This window comes from Coenobita brevimanus, chromosome 39 (assembly GCF_032717465.1).
Source record: "Coenobita brevimanus isolate Jiangsu-jjx chromosome 39, ASM3271746v2, whole genome shotgun sequence".
Lineage (NCBI taxonomy): Eukaryota > Metazoa > Arthropoda > Malacostraca > Decapoda > Coenobitidae > Coenobita > Coenobita brevimanus.
In genome coordinates, this window is record NC_136992.1 from 25,236,570 (window position 1) to 25,263,682 (window position 27,113).

Here is a 27,113-nt window from a genome sequence, read left to right on the forward strand (position 1 = left end):
CCTGTATTTTTCCCATTGAGTCTTAACTTCACAATTCGATGTTTCGCGTTTTGGCAGAACATCCAAATCGCGAAAAACAAGGATTTACTGTATACATATATATATATATATATATATATATATATATACACACACACACAGTAGGTACGCACAACGTGAGTTAATGGGCGGCAGAGGAGGTCGCTTACTAGGAATTCGCGTACTGTGAATACATAAACTTACGGGAAAAATTACATATGGGTGGCACCCTCTTTCATTGGTAACCCTTGAGACTCCTGTCAGACCTATGTACAGTAAGCTCCCTCCAAACACGTTCTTGCCGAATGCGCTTACAGTTCTACGTGGTAAGTGCTGGGATGCATATAAGACAACGTAAGATTAAAGAACCATTACGAAGACTATAAATTTATGCAAGAGAGGCCTTTGAAAGGCCAAGAACTCGAACATCAGCGCAGCGCACACGGTTTGTTTTAATCAGGTGATTGGCTGTATTGCTTTTCCACAGTACTGTATTTGTAAGTTAAATATTTACATTACTGTTCTAGTAAGTTTATGTTCAAGTTAAAGTATTATTAACCCCTTAAACGCGGATCGTCTCGTTTGCGACGCTCGGCAAAAAGGACATAACGGCGGATCGTCGCATTTGCGATTCTAGTAAATTTTGAATAACCTCGGGCAAGCAGGCTCCAGCTGGTATTGTCTATCAGTACCACCACCCTTTAGCTACAACTAGCATACTTTACCTTTGTACTACTGACCTCAGTTGTTGCCAAGTATCGCGTTTTTCCCCCGTCCACCCCCCACCACGGCCCGGCCAGCCTGGCTGTGATACATGGCAGTGCTCTGAGCGCTCAGAACTGTAAATCTGCGCTCTCCTCTCACAAGCAGTTTATGCTAATAGGAAACGCTTGTTTCCCCAGTTGTAACACTAGCTTTTTTTCTCACGGTTTGCCCCTGTTTAGCGTCAGTTTACTGCAGGCTTTCAAAGTGACATTATGGCGAGTTCTAGCTCTTCCCAGTCAGTGCAAGCGGCTGACAGGAACGAGAATAAAGTGGCGGGCGTAAGGCAGAATAAAAAGCGCACCGTGGTGATCTTTTGGGAAGTAATATGATTGAAAGTAATGTAGTATACATGTTTTTAGCTGTGAAAATGGAAATGTTTGTTGAGTGACGGGAAGACCGCCGCCACGGTGCATGTCGGCCGTACGCATTGTTGATTTTAGTCTTATTTTCAGTGCTTATTGTACAAATACGGATTCCAAACTACCTTTACGTTGTAGTATAAAGTTTACTGTGACAGAATGAGGCTGTGGTAGAGGGGAAACCGGGTTGCTGGAGGTGTGAAAGTGAAGATTTGGTTACCCAACTTTGCAAGTCTCCACAAGTCCTTGGGTAGTCCACGAAGGCTCAACACCTGTCTCTGGAGAAAGCTGAATGTAAGTACTATCTGCCATACCAAGTATAATGTTCTAGGGTTAATCTCTGATTTTTGGCTAATATTTTCCTACAGGTACTCAGACCGCGATACAACCCCGCCACTCGGGGGGGGGGGGGTCGACTGTTCACGGCCGCGTTTAAGGGGTTAAATAACGTTGAAGCAAGAAATAAAGTCTTATTACCAGTTTACCTGATAGGCATTGGAATGTTGCCTTTTTTATTTGTTCGTTAAAGATTTGCTGTACTGTTTTTCCACGATACTGTATTTGTAAGTTAAATATTTACTGTTCTGGTATGTACTTGTAAGTTAAAGCACTTAAATAAAGTTAAAGCATTAAATAATGCCTTGTAACCAAATAACCTGATTTATATGTCTACCCATGATCGGCAGGTTCCGAGACAATGCGCCATCAGACGATTCCCTGTCAGGACAATCTGCACCCTGGACGATTCCGTCATTCTTTATATATATTTATTATTAATTAATCAATACTTTAATAACTGTACTTCAGGGGGATCCATCAAAGTCCTTGTTCAATAGTGTAGGCTTTGGATATTATTTATTAGTTGCACCTTTAGTCAATAATTGTTTCTTCCTCGTTGTAGTCGCCTTTTAATTATATTCTAGCGTCACCCGTAGCTGTCTTCATTAATGACGGTGAATTATCTTGTTACTGTTGTGACGGTGAACTGACTTGACGGCAAATTATCCCAAAACCAAACAGCGTCAGAATGTTGCCTTGTGTTTACGCATTAGTATGTTGAAGTTTTGCTGTACAGTACTGTATTTGTAAGTTATAACATTAAATAAACTATCTAAATACTTAACCCGCCCCATCCCGACTACTTTTCCACCACTGACTCCCCCCAGTCCTGACCATTTTTGGAAAAAAAAATTTTTGGCTCAAACCTCCGCTTTTGGTGAGAAACATCAAAAAATCATAGAGAAATCGCTCACCTGAGGTTTAAAATACTGTACTCAAAATAGGTAGCAGTACCTCCTCACCTTACTGTGTTTTCTATCAGGCTGGCTCCAAAGAAAACGAGTTCTATGGGAGTGTAACCATTCCACACCACTCATAAACGGTATTTATTTATTTATTTGGTACGAATTTATATGTAGTACAAGAGAATATTGGTTTTCACACAGTAATATAGGCAATATAAGCATTGTTTCACTCATGAAACACATCAACATACCTGACCTATTTTGGCAACATTACCTGATCATCATTTCTGACTGTTTCTTCCTCTAATGCTATGTAAAGTTTGCCCTCCACATTGTCATCGATTGGGGAATCACTCTGGCACTGAATTTCATACCGTGGCATGACATGGCTTTACTGGCCAGGTCACTGGTAACAGGTGAATTGCTGAGACAATGGCATTCTGTGGGGGGGGGGGAGGTCATGCTGGGTAAGGCATTGTCCCTGCCTGGCATCTTGTAGAGGAAGGTGTCCTGTGTATACGTACCAAAAATCACTCGCAAAAATTGAAAATTGTGCAAATTAGGGACCTTGCAATTGATTCGCGTTTATGAACGTCAACGGGATTGGCAGTGACAAAACGTGTGGACGTTAATTCACGTCAACGGGATGCCGCAGGTTAAAGTGCTTCATATTGATTACCAGTGGCAGATAACAGCAAAACACCACATTTAGGGGGTCTAGGGAGCAAAATAAGGTGTAATTAAAACTTACGCAGTTTTGCGCTGAATGCGCCACGACTGGAACAAAACCCACGCTTTGGGGGGCCAGCTTTCTATATTGTACTGTAAAGGGAAACTATCTAAGATATATTACCTAAGGTAAAGTAAACCAACAAGATTATGGCTTTACTAAATCAACAAGGATATGGCTTTACTAAATCAACAAGATTATGGCTGTTCGCCTTAACACAAGAGGACAACAGGCTTGATGGATGTAAGAAGGGGATCCGAGGCAGGGTGAGGCACCTAGCGTGCACCTCCTGCGCCACCCGACACACCACCTTCCTCACCAGTCTCGTCACTGGTACTCTGACACTTACACTAGCTATAGTAGCCGCAGCGAGAAATGAACGCTGTGGTGGGGCAGGCGGGATGACCTGGGATTCCCCCATTGTTGCCATATCCACATGTCACCGACCATAGAGGTAGGATGTCACCGACCATCGGCCACCGCTGCAGCCCCGCTCCATGATCCTTACCCTGTGTCTCTGGCTTTCTCTTTCTCTCTCGGTTTCTATATAAACTGCTGTATTTCCGAAACTAATTATGAAATTATTATGACTTTTGTTCCACACCACCACTGAGGTAAAAATCAAGGAGAGTTTTCTGTATAAAGGTTTCCCCCCCCTCCTAAATGTGGCATATGAGCGGGGAGTGCGGCCTTGCCGATACCTCCGCCTGACCTATAATTATACACTCGCCAGAACTGACCTGCCCTCAGACAAGGGGGGGAAACCTTTATACAGAAAACTCTCCTTGATTTTTACCTCAGTGGTGGTGTGGAACAAAAGTCATAATAATTTCATAATTAGTTTCGGAAATACACCAGTTTATATAGAAACCGAGAGAGAAAGAGAAAGCCAGAGACACAGGGTAAGGATCATGGAGCGGGGCTGCAGCGGTGGCCGATGGTCGGTGACATCCTACCTCTATGGTCGGTGACATGTGGATATGGCAACAATGGGGGAATCCCAGGTCATCCCGCCTGCCCCACCACAGCGTTCATTTCTCGCTGCGGCTACCATAATGCACTCACTTTGTTCATAAACCCTTGAAAGTCTATTTCTGACACCACAGACACTGCATCATCCTCTTGATTTTCCCCAGGAAATGGCTCTTCTGATGTTGAAGAGAGTGATTCCTCACTTTCTTGAGGCTGCAGGTAACGGGTGATGAGGCAACCGTTGGCGCATCTTGGGATGGCAAAGTCGCATGCTCAGGGTAACCCTGGATTTGGGCCACTCTTCACTACCGTCTTGCCTTTTATGAGTTCAGTTCGCCTACTGTTAAAAAATACACTAAAATTCGATAAAAATAGGTCCTCGCATACTATGCGATTCGTGTTCTGGGAGCTCACATACTGTGCGTACCTACTGTATATGTATAATTCTGGATTCTGTCCCATTCCATCTCACAGGTATCATTATTTACGTATACCTCTGTGCACTGTATGGTTCACTGCAAGTCCTCATGTAAAATTGCTTCATTATGAATTTCCTGATGAATTAATGTGTATATTCTTTTATGTTGCTCATGGTTTTAAGTTTATGTATTCATGAACCAGAAGGATGTTTCACTTTACAGTTGTGTCAGCCTCGTCAGTCAATTGACACGATTTCCGTTGCTACTACCAGATGATCATGTTTAACTTTGGGAGTATAGCTAGCAGTGAAGAAATTGATGAGACTACAGTGGAATCTCCTAAATCGCAGTCTTATGGGGCTGGGCACACATTGCAATTTGAGATTTCCATAAGTTAGAAATAGGTATTCTTATGAGGAAAAATACTTATGAGCCTGTCATCTTGGAAAAGTTGCCCCCTTACCACCAAACCTACATCAAACTGGTCACCAGTGAACACCAATAACCTGGAAAAGAAATTAGTAAAGAATATTTAATAGAAATGAACAACATTCATTGTAAGATTAACTGATTCTGACTGACAACATTGCTTGAATGGACAGGGGAGGGGTTCCTAGACTTGAGCCAGACTATGGCCTCTCAGCATGAGGCGAGTTTGCTGCTGCTGCTTCTGTACCCCTTCCTCCTCAGGAACCCCTCAGAGCCCTGTTTGAAGGCAATGAAAGCGGTGTCATCATCGTCAGAGGCGATTCGTTAAGCGTAATTCTTTACCAAACAGGTGCGGCCTTTACATATTTTTTGTTGAAATGAGTCTTTCATGGGTTACTTATTACTCCTGGTTTACCACAGCGACTGAACATTTTTATAAACATACCTCTGAAAGCTATAAATGGTTTAGAATGTGTGATACACTAACGCATCCAGTCGGAGCAGTGGTTGGTAAACAATGCAGCCAGTTGAGAGATCGTCCTCGTTTAGTCCATAATGGTGGGCAGTGTTGGCTTTCTTTTCACTACCTTCAATCCTCCTTATTACATCAAACTTTTGGGTGTAAGTTAACGTTGACTATTTCTTCCCCTTCCTTAACAACGTTGTAGGGTTAGGAGGGTTAGGATCAGCCATGGTAATAATGGGCAGGCGGAAGAAACATGGGGGGTTGGGGGAATCCTCGTACACCACACCAGAACCACACACTGTCATCAGAGAGCAGACAGTGCACTGAGCTGGGTGGGTGCCGTGGCTCATGTACACTCCCTTCGTTCTTGGTGTGGCAGGAAAGTGCTGTGTTTGGCATAGAGTAAGTGCTGTGCATGAATATAATTAGTAATTGCCATGCTTGAGTCCAGTTGGTTAACAGCTGGCCAGACACGCCGGCTTGAGGTAATGGTGGTGCGTATTACACAAGGCATCAAAAAAGCTTCACTTTTGAGGTTGCAGTTGCAAATTACGTATAATTTCCGCATGTTACTGATATTGCAAACAGTTGTATGATATTGCCTTGTATTATGAATCCGCTGTTTAGAAGTGCATGATTTAGGATATTCCACTGTATATTAAATTTTGACCTAAACAATTCATGAAGTGCCTTATCATCATGATCAGGATCTCCTTTCCCACCCAAGGGCAGGGTGAGGAGTAGCACGTCCAGACAGCCTAAGTCTACCCAATCCAATGGGCCAGACTTCCATTCACTCATATCATTCAGGCCCCTGGAATCCTTGCTTAGTCTGATAGCTACGCCAAAAACATTTACCACATTCTGTAGCTTCACAAACGTTTCCGATAGAGTCAGTCCGGACGCTGTCACGTTAAAAGGGGGTGCCAAATCCCTGCTTGTGCACTTCTCACAATATTCATCCAGCCAGCCTGATCTCTTGCCAGTCCCTTAGCCTCACCATCACCTATACCTTTCTTCCTCACACACTCATCCACCATATCCTTCCACCTTCTTGGCCTACTTTGCCTCCTTCCTCCTTCAAATTTCCCAAGATATACATTTTTCACCACTCTTTTGTTATCCATTCTCTCCATATGACCATACCATCTCAGTACACACTCTTCAATTCTGGTTCCCACAGACTTCCTCCACATCTTTCACGAATCACATTATTTTGTATCCATCCACCCTCTGTGCTCTGCTACATTCCTCAGTGGTCCCATCTCCTCTACTCTTACTCTTGACTTTTCATTTTCATACCACGCCATAGTCTCACATCGATGTTAACCCATGGATTGCACAATTACCTTTTTTTTTTATCCCACTCCATGGTGTGCAAAAAATGGAAAAAAAGTTTTTTTTATAAACTGGAAGATAAACATCCAGGGCATCATCTGGTGAAAAAATAATCTCTCTCTCTCTCTTTGTATTGCGTAGGGCCATGCGTAACTTTATGTTGGGGAGTAGTGAAAAAATAAAAAATTTTGTTTTATGAACTTGAAGATAAACATCCATGGCATCATCTGGTGAAAAGAAATCTCTCTCTCTCTCTCTCTCTCTTCGTCTTTGCGAAGCGCCATGCATAAGTTTGGGTAGGGGTGGAGTAGTTAGTGGTGGTACATGGCCAGCACAGCCTGAGCTGTGGCTCGCAATGTGACACTACCCAGCCTGAGCTGTGGCTCACAGTCCACGGGTTAAAGTTGGCACTAACACTCCTCCATGTAAACCTCGTGCAGCAGCAACGCTCAAGCCTCTCCTTCTTATCAAGGCCTTCATAGCACTAGCTATTTTCCTTCCTTGTGTTACTACTTTCCACTTCTTTTGCACATTTTCCTCTCATTTCTATCACTGTTCCTAGGTATTTGAACTCTCTTGCTTACAGACATTAGCAAAACTCAGCATTAGTCTACCTAGGTTTTTTGCAGTATTTCTAGGTAGTACTGCATCATCAGCATACAACAAACTTGAGATATTCCATCCATCACCATTCATTACTGTCATCCTCCTATACATTACTCGTGTTTTTACTTCTCTCATCACCCCGTTCATGTGTGTGTGTGTGTGTGTGTGTATATATATATATATATATATTTTGAACAACCATGGGAACATCACTCAATCTTGACGCCCACCCTCACCGATCGTGAACCATTTGCTTAGGTGCCTATTTACCCTTACACATCTTCACTACCATTATAAAAACTCTTGATGGCACCTAGTAGCTTACCGTCTGCACCATACATTCGCAGAACCTTCCACAATCCTTTACTATCTACTTTGTCGTATGCATTATCCAGATCCACGAATGCCATAAACACCTTATGGTCCTTCTCACAAGCCTTCTTCATTATCTGTCTTACCACAAATATTTGATCCACACATCCTCTGCCACTCCTAAAGCCACCCTGTTCATCACTCACTAGGACTTCTGATATCTCTCTTACTTTACAATAATTCTTCCATATACCTTCCCTGCTACACTCAATAAATTTATGCCACAATAATTCATGCACTCACTTGGCTGATCTTTATTTTTGTATAGGGGTACAATCACAACCTTTTTCCACTCTGGTGGCACAGTTTCACTCATCCATGCCTTTTTACATATTTCCAACAAACACATCATTCCACTCTCTCCACAAGCCTTAATCATCTCTGCATATACCTCATCAACCATGGCTGCTTTCCCATTTTTCAGCCACTTCACAGTGTTCTTCACCAGTGCAAGTGTTACATTTCCTGGCTGTGCATTCCTTCTCTGCACACCCCAAAAACCAATCATGTTTAAAGCTGCTCTGCTCACTCTATACCCATTCATCAGCCTTTCAAAATACAGTATTCTTTCCGTCTGGTCTTTACTTCATCCCCATGGGTTAATAATCTGCCACTTACATCCTTCACACTTTCTCATTTATTTCCGCGGTCACTCCTACATTTCCGCACCTGTTTCCAGAATAACTTCCTATTTTCAGAGTAATTTGTATTTATTTTTCTTATGATGAATAATATCTGTCATTGGTAATAAAAAAAAAACAAACGGACTTGGCTTCTATTGTTTCCATCATACTGTGTGCCCAGGATCACAAGTTTGCATACTGTTTCTGATGAGAATTCTTATCATTGAGTGCAAATCCACTTCTTTCCTGTCGGTCTCATAACTTAATATGAAGTGAATTATCTATGGCCAGAGAACCATACCAAATATCTCTCTCTCAGCCAAGGGATGTTAGCCACCAGAGGAAAATGAGAAGTGGGAGAGTTGAAATACTCGTATTAAGCAAGCTTAGTGTAATAGGAAAAGTGTATGGTAGGATACTTATTGACAGAGTTAGGGAAATAACAGAGGAATTAGTTGGAGAAGAACAGGGAGGCTTTAGGAAGGAAAGAGGTTGTGTAGATCAGATATTCATTCTTAGATCTTTAGTGGAAAAGTTCCTAGAGAAGGGAAAGAAGTTGTATGCGGCCTGCATGGATTTGGAGAAAGCATATGACAGGGTGGATAGACAAGGATTGTGAAAAGTATTAAGAATATATGGAGTAGATGGGAAGTTGTAGAATGCTGTGAAGAGTATGTATGAGGGTGCTGAGGCTGCAGTGCCTGTGGATGGTGAAATGAGTGAATTTTTCCCTTTGAAGGTTTGGTTGAAAAAGGGATGCGTCATGTCTCCATGGTTGTTCAGTCTGTACATGGATGGGGTAATAAAAGAGGTACAAGGTAGGGCAGTGGATGTTGGAGTGGCCCTGGTGAGAGAGGGTAGTGTTTGGAAACTCCCTGTACTGTTGTTTGCAGATGATACTGTGTTGTTAAGTGAAGACGAAGGGGAGCTGCAAGGCTTGGTGGATGAGTTTGGGAGTGTGTGTAAGAAACGGAATCTAAAGGCGAACGTAAGGAAGAGTAAAGTGATGGTCTTTGAGAGAGGTGAAGTCAGTGAATGTACAGTGAGGTAGGATGGTGAGGAAATGGAAAATGTGAGTACATTTAAGTACTTGGGGAGTGTGATGAGTAAGGATGGAAGTTTGGAGGGTGAAGTGCTTGAAAGGGTACAACGAGGAAGAAAGGATGTTGGTTCCTTGAAAGCAGTGATAAAAAACAGGGAAGTGAGCATGGAAGTGAAAAAGTTACTACATGACTGTATTGTGATACCAGCTCTTAACGTATGGAAGCGAAGCTTGGACATTGTTGGAGGGACACAAGTCAAGAGTGAGAGCAGTGGAAATGAGTTATTTAAGAGGAGCCTGTGGAGTCACATGGAGAGACAGGCTGACAAATGAGGATATAAAGGAGTGGTGTGTGGATGTGGATGTGATAGGAAACGTTAGGAGGAACACACTGAGGTGGTTTGGCCATGTGGAGAGGATGGAGGGTGGGAGACTGACAAGGAGAGTGTATGTGAGTGAGGGGGAGGGGGAGGGGGAGGCCAAGGATGAGATGGAGGGATGGAGTGGAGAGGTATATGAGAGAGGGGGGTGTGAGTAGGGAGCAGGGCAGTGAAATGGCAGGGGACAGGGTGACATGGAGGCGATTCGTTTGTGGCCACCCCATACGGGATTAAGGCGTCTGGCAATAGATAGATAGATAGATTGTCTTTTACCATGCATGTATATCTAAGCTACAGAAACTCCACAGCTGGGGTGCCACTTTACGACCAGCCCCTGGAGACCAGTGGCAAGCGAGACCGCAAGAAGGTGGAGCGTTTTGTCCAGGAGACCAAGAAAGAAGAGGTTGATATCAATGGCATTGGCACACCGTTAGGAGAAATACCATTCATTGATGCAAGTCTTACGGTTAGTTGATTATGTGAGTTTTTCCTCACTCAGGTGTTTTTATTATTAAGTTGCTGATGAATTAACACCTTTTCTTCATCTGATTTGCTTTTTAGTCAGAAATTAGTTTTTTGTAATGGACCAGAAGCATGAATAACTTAAGTTTCTTGGGTGCTTTGTGAAATTACCATAACCTTGCAGTAAGTGGAGGTAAAGCACACAATATAAAGAATGGAAAGGGTTATAGGAAGTAGCAAGTGATGCAGGTTAGGCACTAGTCATGATTGCTTTAACTCAGAAGTATTAAGGTGTAATAAATGAAGTACCCTGTATTTTGTGAATGTCTTGCACAACTGACTATATAATGTATGATTTCAGACATTAATAATTGTTTCACTGCATTGTGGTCTATAATGAGGTAGTAAGCACTGACTTTGCAAACAGAGTATTGAATCTTCGGAGCCCATCAAACTTTTCAGAATGTTTAGCCATCATCGTCTAATCCCTTGTTGCCCCCTGAGGAGCGTAGGACCCCAGGGCTAGGCAAGTTGATCCTGACATTTAACCCTATAACCGCGGGGCGTCACTTTCGTGACGCTTGGGCACAAGGGATCATACCGCAGGACGTCACTTTTGTGATTCTGTGTTATTTTGAATTTGCCCAGGCTTTCAAGTGGTGGCTTGTATCATCTATCAGTACTACCAGTGTCCAGCTATAATCAGTTCTGCTAATGTCATCTGTACTCCCATCCACATTTGACAATTTAGCCATTTTCCCCCCATCCTTGACTCCCCTCTTTACCTCCCCCTCCATTACTCTCTCCTCCTGCCTGCCCAGCCGCGCTGTGCTATGCAAATCCTAGACGGATTTTTCCACTAATTTTATCCATTGAAATGTGCTCTGTGCCTATTCTTTTACAAAATAATGTTTAAAAGAAAGAGAAAAGGTAATTGATACTGCCATACATCTGGAATGGGCTAATTATCACTTGGCAACACCCTACGTGCACTCGTTTGCTAATTTTCCCTGTTTATTTCCCCTTGAAATATGCTGTATGACCTATTCTCATAATAAAAATATACATAAGAAAGGAAGGGAGAAGCCTAAATGATATGTACATTCATCTGGAACTACCAAATTTATTATGTATTGTCTAGATTTCCTGCCAATCATTTCACAACATACAAATTAGCAGCTGTCACCACGCTGACATTGTCAACCCTTCCCTGCCCATAATATGCCACATCATTCAGTTTACTGTCGTCTTTCAAGATGAAACCATGTCGGATTCGCGCCTGTCCAATTCCGCCACTTCTTAGTCCACTGCAAAGGGCCCTGTGACCTCTACCCCTACTAATCCTCATGTGGGAAGGGGTAAAGGGCTAAATGACTGCTGTGGGACGTGAACTGGCCAATTTATCAATGATAATGATGGACAGTGACTACGATCTGTCTGGTGACTCTAAAACAGTGCAAGTGGAAATGTAAATAATGTGTAAATAGCAAGTGAAAGCAATGAATGTAAATATAATTGAACAGTGGAAAGTAGTTTTATAAGTTACTGCAAGTGACAGTGCATAACATAGTGTAAATAAAATAGAAATGTAAATAATGTAAATTTAAAAAAAAATGGAAATAGAAATGTAAATAATTGGTAATATAAGAATAAGAGTATGAATACTTGGAGTAATGAAAATGAAAGCTACACTGTAGCATGTATAAATACCAGGAGTAATGAAAGTGAAAGCTTCGCTCTCTACGCTAGTTTACTGAACGAGAAACTGAATGCCTGGAGTGAAAAGAAACTACTAGTACTGAAAGAAACTTATGGGTAAATACTATATATTTAAATAAGTGTAATAAAGTACTAGGAATATAAAGTGTGTGTGTGTTTATGAGTAATAAATGACAGCTCCGCCTCAGAATACTAGCAGGGAATGAGCGCAGGTGGAAAGCTCGTACGCGCTCGTAATTTACATTGTTTTCACAGTGTGTGTGTGTGTTTTTAATATGGATTCCAGACTACTTGAAATTCATAGAATAGTGTTTCTAGTGATAATATCAGACAGTGGTAACCATATTACGGGATATTGGGAAGTGTAAAGTGGAGACTTCATTACCCAACTTCAGAAGTCTCCACAAGTCCAACGGTAGTCGACGAAGGCTCACGAAACATCCCAGGAGAAAGCTGAAGGTATGTGCCATAGGCTTATATAATTGTAGTATTCTAGGACTAATAACTGATTTTTGGCAAATATTTTTAAAAAGTCGGAGTGCGATTATCCCCGCGGGACGGACACGGCACATTCCCAACATCCCCGCGGTTAAGGGGTTAAGGTGAAAGTGACCAGCCGCACTCATTCCTGAGTGGCAGTACATGAGCAATAAACCCCAACCACCCCGTGGATATGGAAACCTGCACAGTTTCAATCCAGTTGGAGCACCTTATCTACTCACTAAACCACCAGGCGCCATAATTTGGTTATATGGTTACCACCCAGTGTAGTAAATGGTTTCCTAGTGTACAGGAAACCATTTGGCTTGTCACTCATTGTAGAGTCACCCATAGGCAGGAGGAAGAAGAATGAATGAAGGAAAAAACTGAAGAGGACGGAAGGAAGGAAGAGAGGAAAGGTCAGTCACCCGAGAGCAGCGCTACATCGAGTGAATGGGCATTAAGCACCTCAATTTACCACTACGAGTCATAATTATTTTATTATACTTTATTAGTACAATTGTCTGTAGTTGTACATTACATCCAGGTAATGACAAGGTCTCTAGGATGTGTGTGGACTGCTACTCTGACTGCATGCACTGTGATGAAATCCTGTCTCATTGTTGTTGATAGCAAATTTCAGTGGTAGGTGGGGGCACTCACCATCCACTCACTGGATGTAATGCTGCTCTCGGGTGCCTGCCCTTTCCTTTCTTCCTTCTTTCATTCTTTCCTTTTCTGCCTTTCTTTCCTTCATTCTTTCCTCTTCCTTCTGTCTACAAGTTACAACACTGATGACAAGCCAAATGGTTTCCTGTGCAGCAGGAAGCCGTTTACTATGCTTGATGGTAACCATATAATCAGATTATGGCCCCTGGTGGTTTACTGGGTAAATAAACTGCTCCAATCAGATTGAGCCAGTGAAGGATTATATCCAAGAGATGGTTGGGGTTTATTACTCACATAATGCCACTCAGGGTTGAGTGAGGCTGGTCACTCATCTTAAATGCCAGGACCAACTTGCCTAGCCCTGGGCACCTACACTCCTCATGGGGCAACACTCGATTAGATGATGAATGAGTGAATGATAGCAAATTATTTTTTTCGGCTTAGGAAAGGCTTCTTATATTTATAGGTGTTTATTAAGGTTGTATCTCTACCCTTCCAGCTTTGATAAGTTTATCGAAAGCTGAATGAGATAAACCTTACAAGATATCCCCAGGCTCAGTGGGTTAATTGATGCAACTGAATCCTTTCAACATGATCCATGAAATGAGGTCTGTTAAATATAAAAGAAACTGAATTCGGCTTATCGTAATCGCGACGGGAGTGCTGCATAGCAGTGACTTTGAGATTTAGTCTTACCCTAGCCACATCACGCAGCGTCACTAAGTCATCGAGGTACACGCGATTCAATGAGTGTATTTTTACTGCACTTTGCAGTTGTTGCAGCAGAACAGTGAAGGATCGTGTAGAGCAATGTGTCTGCGTGGAATTCTGTTTCATAACAGGTGATGAAACGTGGGTGTACAGCTATGATGTCCAGACAAAAAGGCAGTCATCTCAGTGGGTTGAAATGTCGTCACTGCGACCCAAAACACATCGGTCGCTCAAATGATTTTTTTTGGGGGGGGGGGGGGCATCATTCATCTTTAGTTTGTTTCACATGGTTAGACAGTCATTAAAGAGCTTTATTTGGACATTCTGAATCATTTGAGGGTAACAGTGCGAAGGAGGAGGTTTGGACAAACGTAACCCGAATGCTGCTCAATGACAATGGCCTTGCTCATATGTTGCTTGCCATCCATAACTTTCTGGTGAAACACAAGATGATTCTTGCTCCCTAGCTGCCATACTCTCCAAATTTTGCCCGCGCTGACCCCTGTCCCCATGCCAGAATTCATCCATCCATCCATCATCCAATTCTACGTTGCCCCATGAAAAGCGTAGAAGCCCGGGGCTAGGCAATTTGGTCCTGACATTTGAGATGAGAGTGACCAGCCTCACTCATCCATGAGTGGCATTACATGAGCAATAACCCCAACCATCCCTTGGATATAAACCTTCACTGGCTCAATCCGATTGGAGTGCTGTAATTACCCACTAAACCACCAGGTGCCATAATTTGGTTATATGGTTACCACCCAGCATAGTAAATGGTTTCCTGGTGTACAGGAAACCATTTGGCTTGTCTTTCAGTGTAGAGTCACCCATAGGCAGAAGAAAGAGGAAAGAAAGAAAGACAAAAGAGGGAGTGTAAAGTCATCTGTAGGCAGAAGGACGACACCCCGAAATAAATAGAACAGATAGAAGAAAGTTTGCCAAGTGCACTAAACACAAATTCACTAAATTTTGTGTACCTTGCCTAAATGGCGTGGCATGATGCGGCTAGTGTTAGACCAATGCCCAAAGTCACTGCTACACAGCGCTCCTTTCACTATCATGCTACACCAGCTAGTTGGTGTGGTATTTAAAGAGTTTGTTTTCTTTTTGGACAGACCTTGTATATTCAGAGATGCCTGTTTGTTGCCATAAGTCTTTGTCATACTTTGGGCTCCTTCACAGTGTCAGATTTGTTGCCAGAGCTTACTGAATGAGGGTCAGATGCTGTATGAAGCTCATCTGAACTCCTCCCCTATTAATCTCATTATCTTTTTGAGTTTTTCATAGTTTTCCATTTAAAAGGGTGTGACCTCTAGGGAGAACACACCTCTTAGATTTTTTAATTTATTATTGGATCCTCTTTCCTCCTAATGTCCTCACTTTAATTTTTTTATTTTTCTATTTTTTTATTTTTTATTTATTCATTTTTGTTTTTAAAGGCTCCAACATGCTTGCATGTGTCGGCCTTGGTCACCTAATGGCGGCTCTCCACGCTGCATGATCCATTGCAGCCTCCCTGTTCAGTCCCTTAACCCTGAGGTCACACTTAATGACCTCATCCCATGTCTTTCTCGGTCTACACCTCATAACCCCACCCCCAATATTAACACTTCTCACCTTCCTCACCCAGTTATCATCCCCCATCCTCTCCACATGTCCAAACCATCTCAATCTACCTCTCCTCATCACAGCACCAATACACTTCAGTCCCATCCTACCTCTCAACTCTTCTATCGTAAACCCAGCTCCTCCAGGCCTTGGACGCAGGGACGCACTGCACATCCACCTAATCATTGTCATTTCTGTACGTCTGAGCCGGCAAATATCTTCCTCCTTCACTGCCCAGGTCTCACTACCATACAGCATTACACTCCTAACACATGCTGCATACAAAGACCCCTTAGCACGTAGGGAGAGTCCTCTCAATATCAGGAGAGGCAAGAGCTCTCTGAACTTCTTCCAACCACTTCTCACCCTAGCCACAGAGCTAGCTCCAGCCCCACCTCTAGCACACAACATGTCTCCCAAATAACAAAACTCTTCCACACACTCAAGAGATTCACCAGCAGGTTCAATCCTTTCACGTCTGACAATCTCCACCTGCTCACCCCAACATGCCGTACACATAAAATCAGAATTATCTCGCAGTCTACCTCTGATACTACTACATCTCTAATGCACCCATTTATCACAAACACCGCACAAGATGGAATTACTTCCCACGCCCTTGTGGCAAACTGCACATGGCCACTCTCCCTCGTCTTTGACAGTACTGCCACCAACCCTAGATATCATCACTTTTGTTTTATCTGCATTTATCCTTAAACACTTGTGCCCCATACCATCTCTCCACTTCCTAAACCTTTCCTCCGCCTCCCTTTCGTTCTCTGCAATCAACACCAAATCATCAGCATACAACAACTCCCACGGGAGTCCGTTTCTAAAGTCACATGAAAGGGCTTCAAGTACTATGATAAACAACATGGGATTCAAAACTGACCCCTGATGCACACCAACATTCATGGAAAACTCATCACTCAAATCTCCATTCACTCTTACCTGGGTGTGAGCACCCACATACATAGCCATAACCACCCTAACCAGCTACTTCTCCAAGCCAAGCTTTCTCATTGCCCACTTCACCACCTCTCTAGGGACTCTGTCAAAGGCCTTTTCCAAATCAACAAAAACAAAATAAAGATCCCTTCTCCTACCAATATACTTTTCCTGAAGCTGTCGAACAGTGAATATAGCATCAGTGGTCCCCCTACCTGGCATAAACCCAAACTGCATCTCATCAATATTCACTCTTTCTCTTATCATACCTTCTAAAACTCTCTCCATTACCTTCATTGTCTGATCTAAAAGCTTTATACCTCTTTACTTTCCTCTTTCCAGGGCATCACCCTTCCCTTTATACACATTTACAATTACACTCTTCAGCCAATCATCTGGGACAACACACTCATAAATAATCCTGTTTATCAGGTCAGTGACTAACCTCACCCCTATATTGCCTGAGGCCTTCAACATTTCGGCAGTCAACCCAGACACACCTGCTGCCTTCCCCACCTTCATCCTGCCTATTGCCTCACTCACAGTAGCAGTATCAATCAAAGGCCAAGGGCCAGACACTGGATCTGCTGGCTCCAAACCTTCCCTGTCCCAGTCAGACTCCTCATTCAACAACTGGTTATAATGCTCTCTCCATGCATCTTTAGTATCCTCACTGTTCACCACTACCCTTCCTTCATCATTCTTCACACACTGCTCACCTATATCCCGATTATCCCTCTTCACCTGACCTGCCACCCTAAATATCATATTTTTCCTTTCCCCATGATTTAGGTTATCAAGTAATAGTCTCTGTGACTCAGGCTTTGCCCTGTATACCATACCTCTCTTCTAGCCCTCTGCTTGGCAGCCAAATATTCCTCTTTGCTATCACCCTTCTTCCATTCCCGGAAAAGCCTTCTTTTCTCCTTAACTGCAGCTTCTACACCCTCATCCCACCACCAAGTTGCTTTATGTCTTGGTGGTCCTCTTGTCCAACCGCATGTTACATCAGTAACTCTCAAGAAATTGTTCTTGAGGGCTTATTTATTTATTATTACCAAGTGTTGACCCCCACTTTATGCCCTTCTTTCCTCATTGTCCCCTCGACCTCCATGCTTCTCTCAACCCTGCTCTCCTCCTTCCATCTCTCTGTCTCGCTCTCTCCATATGGTGCATTTATTCTTAATCTGATAATTACTCATCTAAATACTTTTATTCTAAATGCTTCACTCCATGCCAGTCAGTGGCACATAGTAAACAATTTGAACTCAGTGTGTACAGGAATTGTATATAGACATGGTGGGCACTGAGCCACAGTGGTAGCAAAGGGGTTAAAGTGATGCATGTTATTATACTTACCCTACAGTCGTTCTATTTTATGAAGGCAGTTTGGGTGGGGCGGTCAGGGACCTCACACTGTTAGCTCTGTTGTCACATCGCCGCCGACACACGTGTAATTATTTGTGCTCCCCTCTCTCTCTCTCTCTCTCTTTCTCTCTCTCCCTCCTATTTTAAGCTAGTAACTACTTATAAATGAATTTTAAACACTCTGTATAGATGTAATTCAGTAAAAAAGGTATAGCATAGTATAAATCTCATATGACTTGTCAGCGTTGCTTTTGCGACATTGTCAGGTGTTGACATGAGGGATAGCCCAGCGTGAGCATCATACTTGGTCAGTCTCCCGCCATGGAAGCTATTTAAAAAAAAAAAAAAAAAAAAACGCACCTATGGACTTTTACCTCGGGTGGTGTGGAAAAAAGTCGAAAACAAGAGAAAGAATAAAGAAAATACAATTAGTAGTACTTAATATAAATATGAGAGAGAGAGACAGACAGACAGAGAGGGAGCACGTGTGTGGCGACGATGTGGCATCAGAGCTAACAGAGTGAGGTCCCAGAGCGCCCCACCCAAACTGCCTTCATAAAATAGAACGACTGTAGTAGCTGTTATACTTAATTTACTGTAACTTGCCCCAGATATTTGTTTTTTTGCACTTACCGTAGCTCTGGCAGAATAAGACAGTACTACAACTCTTCATTTTTTCCATACCATGCTACTTCATGAGTTGAAAGGGTTGGATTTAAACATCTGAGCTTTTGCAGAAAATGCCACTTGAGGAATTGAAAGTGTTGCACCGGGTGGCATTTAATCGGCCTGGCAGTGGTGTGGAGATCAAGAAAAATCTGCGCAAGTTCAATGGCTACCCATACAACAAAGATGACAAGAAGTACCAGAGCAAACTGGCCACTGTGGAAAGGTGAGACAGACTAGTTGGAGTAATTGTCTATATATCTATCTATTTCCAGACGCCTTAATACCATAAGTGATGGCCACGAACAAATCACCTCCATGTCGCCCTGTCCCCAGCCATTTCACTGTCCTGCTCCCAGCTCACTTATCCCTCTCTCATATACCTTTCCACTCCATCCTTCCATCTCATCCTTGGCCTACACCTCACTCACATATATTCTCCTCCTCAGTCTCTTGCTCTCCATCTTCTCCACGTGGCCAAACCACCTCAGTGTGTTTCTCCTGACACTTCCTATCATATGCACATCCACACCACAATGCTCCTTCACTTCCTTATTTGTCAGTCTGTCTCTCCATGTGACTTCACATGCTCCTCTCAAATGGAGTAATTGTGACAGGTGATTTTTTTTTTTTTTTTTTTTTTTTTTTCCCCCACAAATATATATATATATATATATATATATATATATATATATATATATATACACACATATAAACAGAACAATGGAAGGAAAAACAAATGAATAAAAAAATAATCCATACACCAGATTGCTGGTGTCTTCTGTTCATAAAATATCTGTAACAGACTTGAACAGCTGTAGGTTGAAGTTTGGAGGGAAGCAACTCTTGGGAAGCAAGTTCCAGAGAAATGCAGTTCAGGGAATGAATGAATTCTGATAGGCAGAAGTTCTGCAATATGGCCAGATGCCTTGTGATATATATATATTTATTTTATTTATGTATTTATTTTTAAATGCCGCCCAGAGATGATTTTAATAGCTTAAGGGAGATCTTCTATTGTGGGGTTAATGGAGGCTGTATCTGTGTACCTCCAGTTTGAAGTATCTTCTAAGTTTGATCAGATTATTTGGTGGAAGCTAGAATAAAACACATAGTAGGCAACTAGATTGAAAAGATTAATCCCAGAATGGGTGGCCACTAACAAATTACCTCCATGTCACCCTGTCGTCATCCATGAGGCTGCCCTCTTTACAACTTCTGCCACTCACTCATACCTCCTCACTCCATCTTTCCATACTCATCTTTGAGTGGAAGTAACTCACCTATTAGTGATCTAGATTTTATGCAGTTTATTCCATCCATCCATCTTTCATTCAATCCTACGTTGCCCCATCAGAAGCATAGGAGCCTGGGGCTAGGCAAGTTGGTCCTGACATTTAAGATGAGTTTATATACCTAGCTAATACAGATTCATCAGAAATTACTGTCTGGTCTTGTAAATGTTTCCATTAGCATGTATAGGAGTGTAATACTGCATGTGTTAGGAGTATAATATTGTATGGTGTGAGACCTGGGCAGTAAAGGAAAAGGATATTCACAGGCTCAAATGTACAGAAATGACAACGATAGGTGGATGTGCTGTGCGTCCTGCATGCAAGTCCTGAGGGGCTGGGTTTACAGTGGAAGAGTTGAGAGATAGGATGGGACTGGAGTGTATTGGTGTTGTGATGAGGAGAGGGAGATTGAGGTGATTTGGGCATGTGGAGAGGATGGGGGATGATAATTGGGTCCAGAAGGTGAGAAGCATTAATATTTGGGGTGGGGTTGTGAGCGGTAGACGGAAAAAGACGTGGGATGAGGTCATTTAGTGTGACGTCAGGGTTAAGGGGCTGAACAGGGAGGCTGCCATAGATCAAGCAGCATGGAGAACCACCATTAGGTGACCAAGGCCAATGCATGCAAACATGCTGGAGCCTTGAAAAACGAAATTGTATATCGTAATCAGTTATTGCTAACTTTAACTCTCCTTCCTACTAGGCTCAAGATATCAGATTTAAAGAAAATACTGAAGGTGTTGGGCCTCGAGAGAAGTGGCATAAAAGAGGAGCTGGTGGAGAGAGTCATGAACTTCATGCTGAAACCAGAGAATACCGGTGCCAAGAAACCTAAGCAGAGGGGCAATGCACAGGAAGTAAGTTTATGACAACCATTATACTTTTGTAGTTTTGTTTACACATGTAGGAATGTTTTGCTTGTCAGAAAATTCTTTTCCGGTAATTAGGGTGTATCGCTGACCGCAGAGGGTATTGGGAGTGGATTTGTTTTTTCCCTGTGGCTGACAGTTTTTATGCTTCAAAGAGGTAAGAGCATGTTGAGGAATGATGTATACTTCAGTTTTTGAATATTTCTCGAATAATTGTCCAGAGAAACTCCCTACATGACTGCAGAACATTGGCGTGTCACAGCTGCATCCAGTCAGTTCTGTTCAAAATTTGGGTGTTTACTTTAATTCTAAGTTAAATTACAAAGAACATATTAATCAGGTTGTAAGAGGGTGTAACTTGCATATCAGAAATCTGTACTCTGTGAGAAGATTCCTGAATAGACGGTGCCTCTTAACATTGGTCCATGCAGTGGTCATGTCTCGTGTTGATTATTGTAATTCACTGTGGGTTGGTCTTCCAAATAATATACAGTAGAAGTCCGATTTTTCGGCATCTATGGGACCAGGCAAGTGCCGAAATATCAAAATTGCCGAATTATCGAAAACCCTACCCACTCAGTACCTTATATGTTTCGGTGAACACTATCATCATTACTCATATCATTACAAATGTGTTTGGAGAGAGTACTGTATACTGTTTGATACTGTACAATACTGTAATGAATACAGTACTATACATGAATATGAAAAATAAAGAAATTAGTGAACATACTGTACAGTACACCCTCATTATCGACATTTTTTTTATTGACGGATTTGATTATCGACGTTTTTTTTGTCTCCTGGGAGTTAAATTATTATTATTAAAAAAATAAAGAATTGTATTGGCACCTCCTAGCAAGTTTGCGCGCCATCCTGCCAGGTGTCTCTGGCTCCTTGCGGCATGTTCCCGCCGACCCAACAAACAACAGCATCAGTACACGTTTGTCTGTTGTTCTCATATCGTGTTCGGCCACATCTATCGTGCTTTCGCGATCATCAAGGCTCCGAAGCGCGCTTGTAACACTCCAACTGGAAATGAGGCAGCTAAGAGAGCAAGGAAAGTACTTACCTTGGAAGTAAAGAACAAAATATTACAAAAATTTAGAAGTGGAATGAGCTATGCAGCGGTTGGTCGCGAGTATGGCATGAATGAGTCCAGTGTTCGTGGCATAAAACGGAGAGAAAAAGACATTAAAGATGCTCTGGCTTCGTGCACACCAGGATCGGCTAAAGTAACGATGCATGTGAGAGATGATGCCTTGGTGAAGGTGGAAAAGGCACTGAATATTTGGATTGAGGACTTAAACCGTCGACACGTGCCGCTAGACTCCCAGTTCATCAGAAACAAAGCAAAACAACTCTATGCTCGGTTTGCTGGTGAAAGCAGTGGTGTTGGTGAAGATAATGGTGATGAAAGTGAGGCAGGTGAAAATAGTGATGATGGTGATGAAAGTAATGACGATGGTGATAGGCCTAGTAATGTTGGTGCTTCTAGGCAAAAGAAATTTGCAGCCAGCAAGGGCTGGTTCGAGAATTTTAAGAAAAGGTATGGCCTACATAACATTAGGATGACTGGTGTAGCAGCTTCAGCAAATCAGATAGCAGGAGAATCGTACCCACGTGACTTTGCTGAACTTATAAGGGAGAAAGGGTACAGGCATGAACAAGTGTTTAATGCGGACGAAACACGCCTGTGGTGGAAGAAAATGCCTAAAAGAACGTACATTTCGGAGGAGGAGAAAAGTGCGCCAGGCTTTAAAGCAGCAAAAGATCGTGTGTCTGTGCTGTTGTGTGGTAATTCAGAAGGACATATGATAAAACCCATGCTCCTGTATCATTTGTTATAATGTTAAAGACGAGTTGGATTTTTTGTCAATAAAGGATATTTCTTGCAAAAGTTAGGCAGAGATTAAATATGAAATATATGAGCATAAGGAGAGTTGAATTTTCCTAAAAGAAGATCCTAGCGAAAGCTAGGCTAAGATTCATCATTGATAGCATAAACTGCCATACAGTCGTGAAAATTTAGGTCTGGGAGAAATGGAATATCAAGAATGAAAGGAAGCTCTTGAGAATGAAAGTAAATAGGAGAGCGTGGTCTCTCTGGTATGAGCTAGCAGCACCGGCGTGTGTTGTGAAGATCGGTGCGAACAGCTGATCTAACGTAACACTTGCCTCACACTCTCAGTTATTAGACGTATGAATGACCACCACTGCTGCTTTCGTTTTTTTTTTTTTTACACACTCGGTTATGTAAACATATGGATGGCTACAACTGCTGGTTTCGCCTTTTATATTTAGATGGAGTGAGGTGTAAGTGGAGAGAGAAGTGATGATACAGCAGCCATTACAAGTTGAGGTCCAGTGTACGACCACTATGCATCAACATCAGAGATTATGCTATTTTTTCCATAATTCTTTACTTAATATAAGTAGTTTTATTATGATATTCAGTTTTTCAATTGCCTAACTAATTTATTTCTAAGAAACACTAAAACTAAACTGCATATTACATACGAGTGATTGAAGGGATACTAAAATATATAAACAAAGGGTACCTGACCAGACGAAAATCGGTATCGACGGTTTTAGGCATCGACGGGTATCTTAAGTACCTAACCTCCGTCGATAATGAGGGTGTACTGTATATAAATGTAATGGTACAGTAGGCCTACAAGTTCACATGCACTTACCTAAACTTATAGTAGGTTTCTTATTTACATACGTACAATAGAAGGGGTTGATTGGAGTCTGCTACTGCTGGAAGAAGTCCACATCTTATGTGTACGCTTCTTGCTAACACCAGTTAACTTTCCACACGTGGAGGCCATTTTCAAAGCACGCAGATGTTTATACTGTTCACAACACACGGCTGGTCCACTCAGGTGTTACAAAGCTCCTGTCTGATGTTACAGTGCTTACAGCACACTCGAATAGTAATTTCAGAGATATTTCGGTACGAAGTTCACAAAGCACACAGAAGAATCAAGAGAAGTCGGCAGCAGCACGGCAACAACTCGGAAGAATGGCGAAACAGATTCTCTTTCCCATGCTAGACTCACTACATGTTTGTCCTCTTTTTATGCTATAGGAGAAAGAGCTAGCCTCTGAGCTTCATGGCAGTGGTAGACTCGTTCCATCACTTTCACTATCTCACTCACTAAGGCGGGTAAAGGCGGTTAGCTAGCTGGCGAGCCTCATGGAGAATTTCAAGACTGACGAAAAAAATCGGAGAATCTGCCGAACGATCGGAGATTTTCGTAAATGGGACTATTTCTCAAAACTGACGAAATGTCAGATTTGCCGGGGAATTGGATGCCGAAATATTGGACTTTTACTGTACTAACAAAAGTTCAGTCTATGTTGAACAGGGCGGCACGGCTTATCTTTGGTCTACCCCCGAGAACCTCAACTACCCCGTTTCTGATTGAGTTGCATTGGTTACCAGTAAAGGCTAGAATTGAATTTAAACTGTGTCTTATTACATTCAAGGTTCTTAAGTTTGGTGAACCAAAGTATCTTGCTGAATTGTTAAAACTCCCATCGACACGACCGGGTGTGATGTTACGCAGTGAAGATGATTCCTTGCGTCTTGATGAGCCAGGAGCCATTCACCAGTCATCTTTCTCTGATTGTTCTTTTGCATATAGAGCCCCTAGATTATATAACAGATTGCCATTGTCCATAAGACAGCTCTCTACTGTTGAATCCTTTAAGAGACAGCTGAAAGCCTTTCTTTTTTCAAAATGCTATGACGGATGATTATAGGGTTTAATTATTGCCACTTTCATGTATATATGATGTAGCTTGTATTGTATACAAGAAATGTCACAATTCTTGTAATTGTCAAAATAATGTATGTGTGTCGAGCGCTAGTGAATTCCCAAAAGGAAGAACTGGTGCTTTTGAGAAACAAAAGGCCAGATTATTATTATTATTATTATAAAAAATGAGTTTTCATATACAGTATACAGTAAATGGCTCAGTTGGTAGCCTTGTTTTGACACACGAAGGAATGATATAATCTCTTTTAAGTATACCATAATTAGTTGGAAAAGAAGTCCTAATTAGTGTTCATTTGCAGTATTGTCATAACCTTCAAGTGAGATACCGTAGTTTATTTTGTAAATGCAGTACAGTAATACTTCGATATACAGTACCCATAGATGCGATACCCTGGCTTAACGATGGGGGTAGAAATACCACCATACGCTGCCTAACTATGGGTTTTTATTTATTTATTTATTTTTTTACCGATTTTATATTTTATTCTAAAATTGTGTGTTTAGGTTGATTTATAAACTGTTTTTAGACTTAGATTAATGTGTTTTAGCCGTAGGGGGGTGAATATTGTCATTTTGGGGTACAGTTTACTAAGCTTGATTTTTTTTCCAGACTTATATTTGACGATTTTCAGATTTTATTTGTTGGTTCTTAGTGAGTTATTTACAGGTGTTAGGCACAGGTTAGCTTCCTTGACAGCTGTTAGGCCATTTGGATTGACCTTAAACGTGTTTTAGGGCTCATTTGGGTGGGTTTTGGGCTTGATTTGGGGGGAAACCCAAGGCTGGTAAATGCTCCATATTGCTCTCAGAACTCATGCTAACTGCCGACAGTTGCAAGCCATTTGGCTTTTAAGGTTTCAGATATATGAGCCAAATAAATTATTAATAGCCAAACTGACTACAGGCTGAAATCTTTTACAAGCAATATATTTATTACACATTGTGGTGATTAGAATCATATGATGAGGTTATAAACATTCACAGTGACGACAAGGAAAGACTTAATAATCAATCACAACGTGCTTTTTTGTTCATTTAAGTAAGGTTTAATTTATTTTGTAGTTTACTGGGTTTTGAAGTGGATGTTCTTTTTCCTCGCCAAAAGGCTCCTTGCATGTAAAACTTGTTCGCCGAAGGGGGAAAATACTCTCATTTGCAAGCTTTGGCTCGCCAAACAAGAGCCCTGGCTCTACATGTTAAGAAGCACCCTGATATACAATACCCCGCCAAACGATGGGGTTTTACCTAACCAATTACAGCGTTACACTGGCATATCCATCCATCCATCCATCCATTGCCAGGCGCCATGTATCCCAAATGGGGTGGCCAAGGGCTTAGAGTTAATTGTTTTACAGGGAGGGGCACTAATCCTCCACCAACCCCACTTGACGTAGGGATGAAAAGGTAATGCCTGTAGTATAAGAGAAGGAAAATGATGACAATAGAATGAAGTCAAGAGGGGATTTCTAATGCTAGAACAAGGGAGTAAGAAACTATCTATCTATCTATCTATCTATTGCCAGACGCCTCAATCCCCTTTGGGGTGGCCACAAACAAATCGCCTCCAAGTTGCCCTGTCCGCCGCCATTTCACTGCCCTGCTCCCAACTCACACCCCCCTCTCTCATATACCTCTCCACCCCATCCCTCCATCTCATCCTCAGCCTCCACCTCACTCACATACACTCTCTTCGTCAGTCTTTCACCCTCCATCCTCTCCACATGGCCAAACCACCTCAGTGTGTTTCTCATAACGCTTCCTATCACATCCACACCACAACGCTCCTTTATATCCTCATTCGTCAGCCTGTCTCTCCATGTGACTCCACAGGCTCCTCTTAACCCTTTAACCGCGGGTGTCATCCCAGAATGACATTGCAAAAACTGGACCAAACCACGGGTGTCATTCTCGAATGTTTGTGAATATTTTCAATACCGCTCGTTTTTTCCGTGCGCCAATTGTTTCAAGGGAGAGTAGCTATTAAGTTCTTTCACTCCAGCCGACTCCCACCCCCCGGGCCCCCACCTCCCACCCCCTTGGCCCCCCACCCCACCCCTGACCAAACACGCATCAGTATCTGTCCAGCTGTGTGAGTGACAACACTGCTGATGTGGCAGTGAAGTGCGGGCAATTACAGTGCCTTTTACCTGCCTCAGTGAACACAGAGTGGGTCTTTATCGTATGTGCAGTGTTCATATATGTTTATAGTATTATTATCAGAATGAGGTTGGCATTTGGTAATGGTGTGTGAGCGAAAAATAGTGATTACAACACCGCTGATGTGGCAGTGAAGTGCGGGCAATTACAGTGCCTTTTACCTGCCTCAGTGAACACAGAGTGGGTGTTTATCATATGTGCAGTGTTCATATATGTTTATAGTATTATTATCAGAATGAGGTTGGCATTTGGTAATGGTGTGTGAGGGAAAAATAGTGATTACAACACCGCTGATGTGGCAGTGAAGTGCGGGCAATTACAGTGCCTTTTACCTGCCTCAGTGAACACAGAGTGGGTGTTTGTCGTATGTGCAGTGTTCATATATGTTTATACAGTAGTAGTAATATCAGAATGAGGTTGGCATTTGGTAATGGTGTGTGAGCGAAAAATAGTGATTACAACACCGCTGATGTGGCAGTGAAGTGCGGGCAATTACAGTGCCTTTTACCTGCCTCAGTGAACACAGAGTGGGTGTTTGTTGTATGTGCAGTGTTCATATATGTTTATACAGTAGTAGTAGTATCAGAATGAGGTTGGCATTTGGTAA

General features: G+C 42.3%; 1 protein-coding gene across 1 annotated transcript in view; it reads left to right on the forward strand.

The window, feature by feature from the left end:
• Positions 1-27,113, forward strand: part of LOC145396755 (protein DEK-like) — a 113,022-nt gene that overhangs the window by 20,449 nt on the left and 65,460 nt on the right. The window contains exons 3-5 of the mRNA XM_080270040.1: positions 10,072-10,229; positions 18,469-18,623; positions 20,396-20,549. Coding sequence (XP_080126166.1) covers positions 10,072-10,229; positions 18,469-18,623; positions 20,396-20,549 — 467 coding nt within the window. The remainder of the gene's footprint in view (positions 1-10,071; positions 10,230-18,468; positions 18,624-20,395; positions 20,550-27,113) is intronic.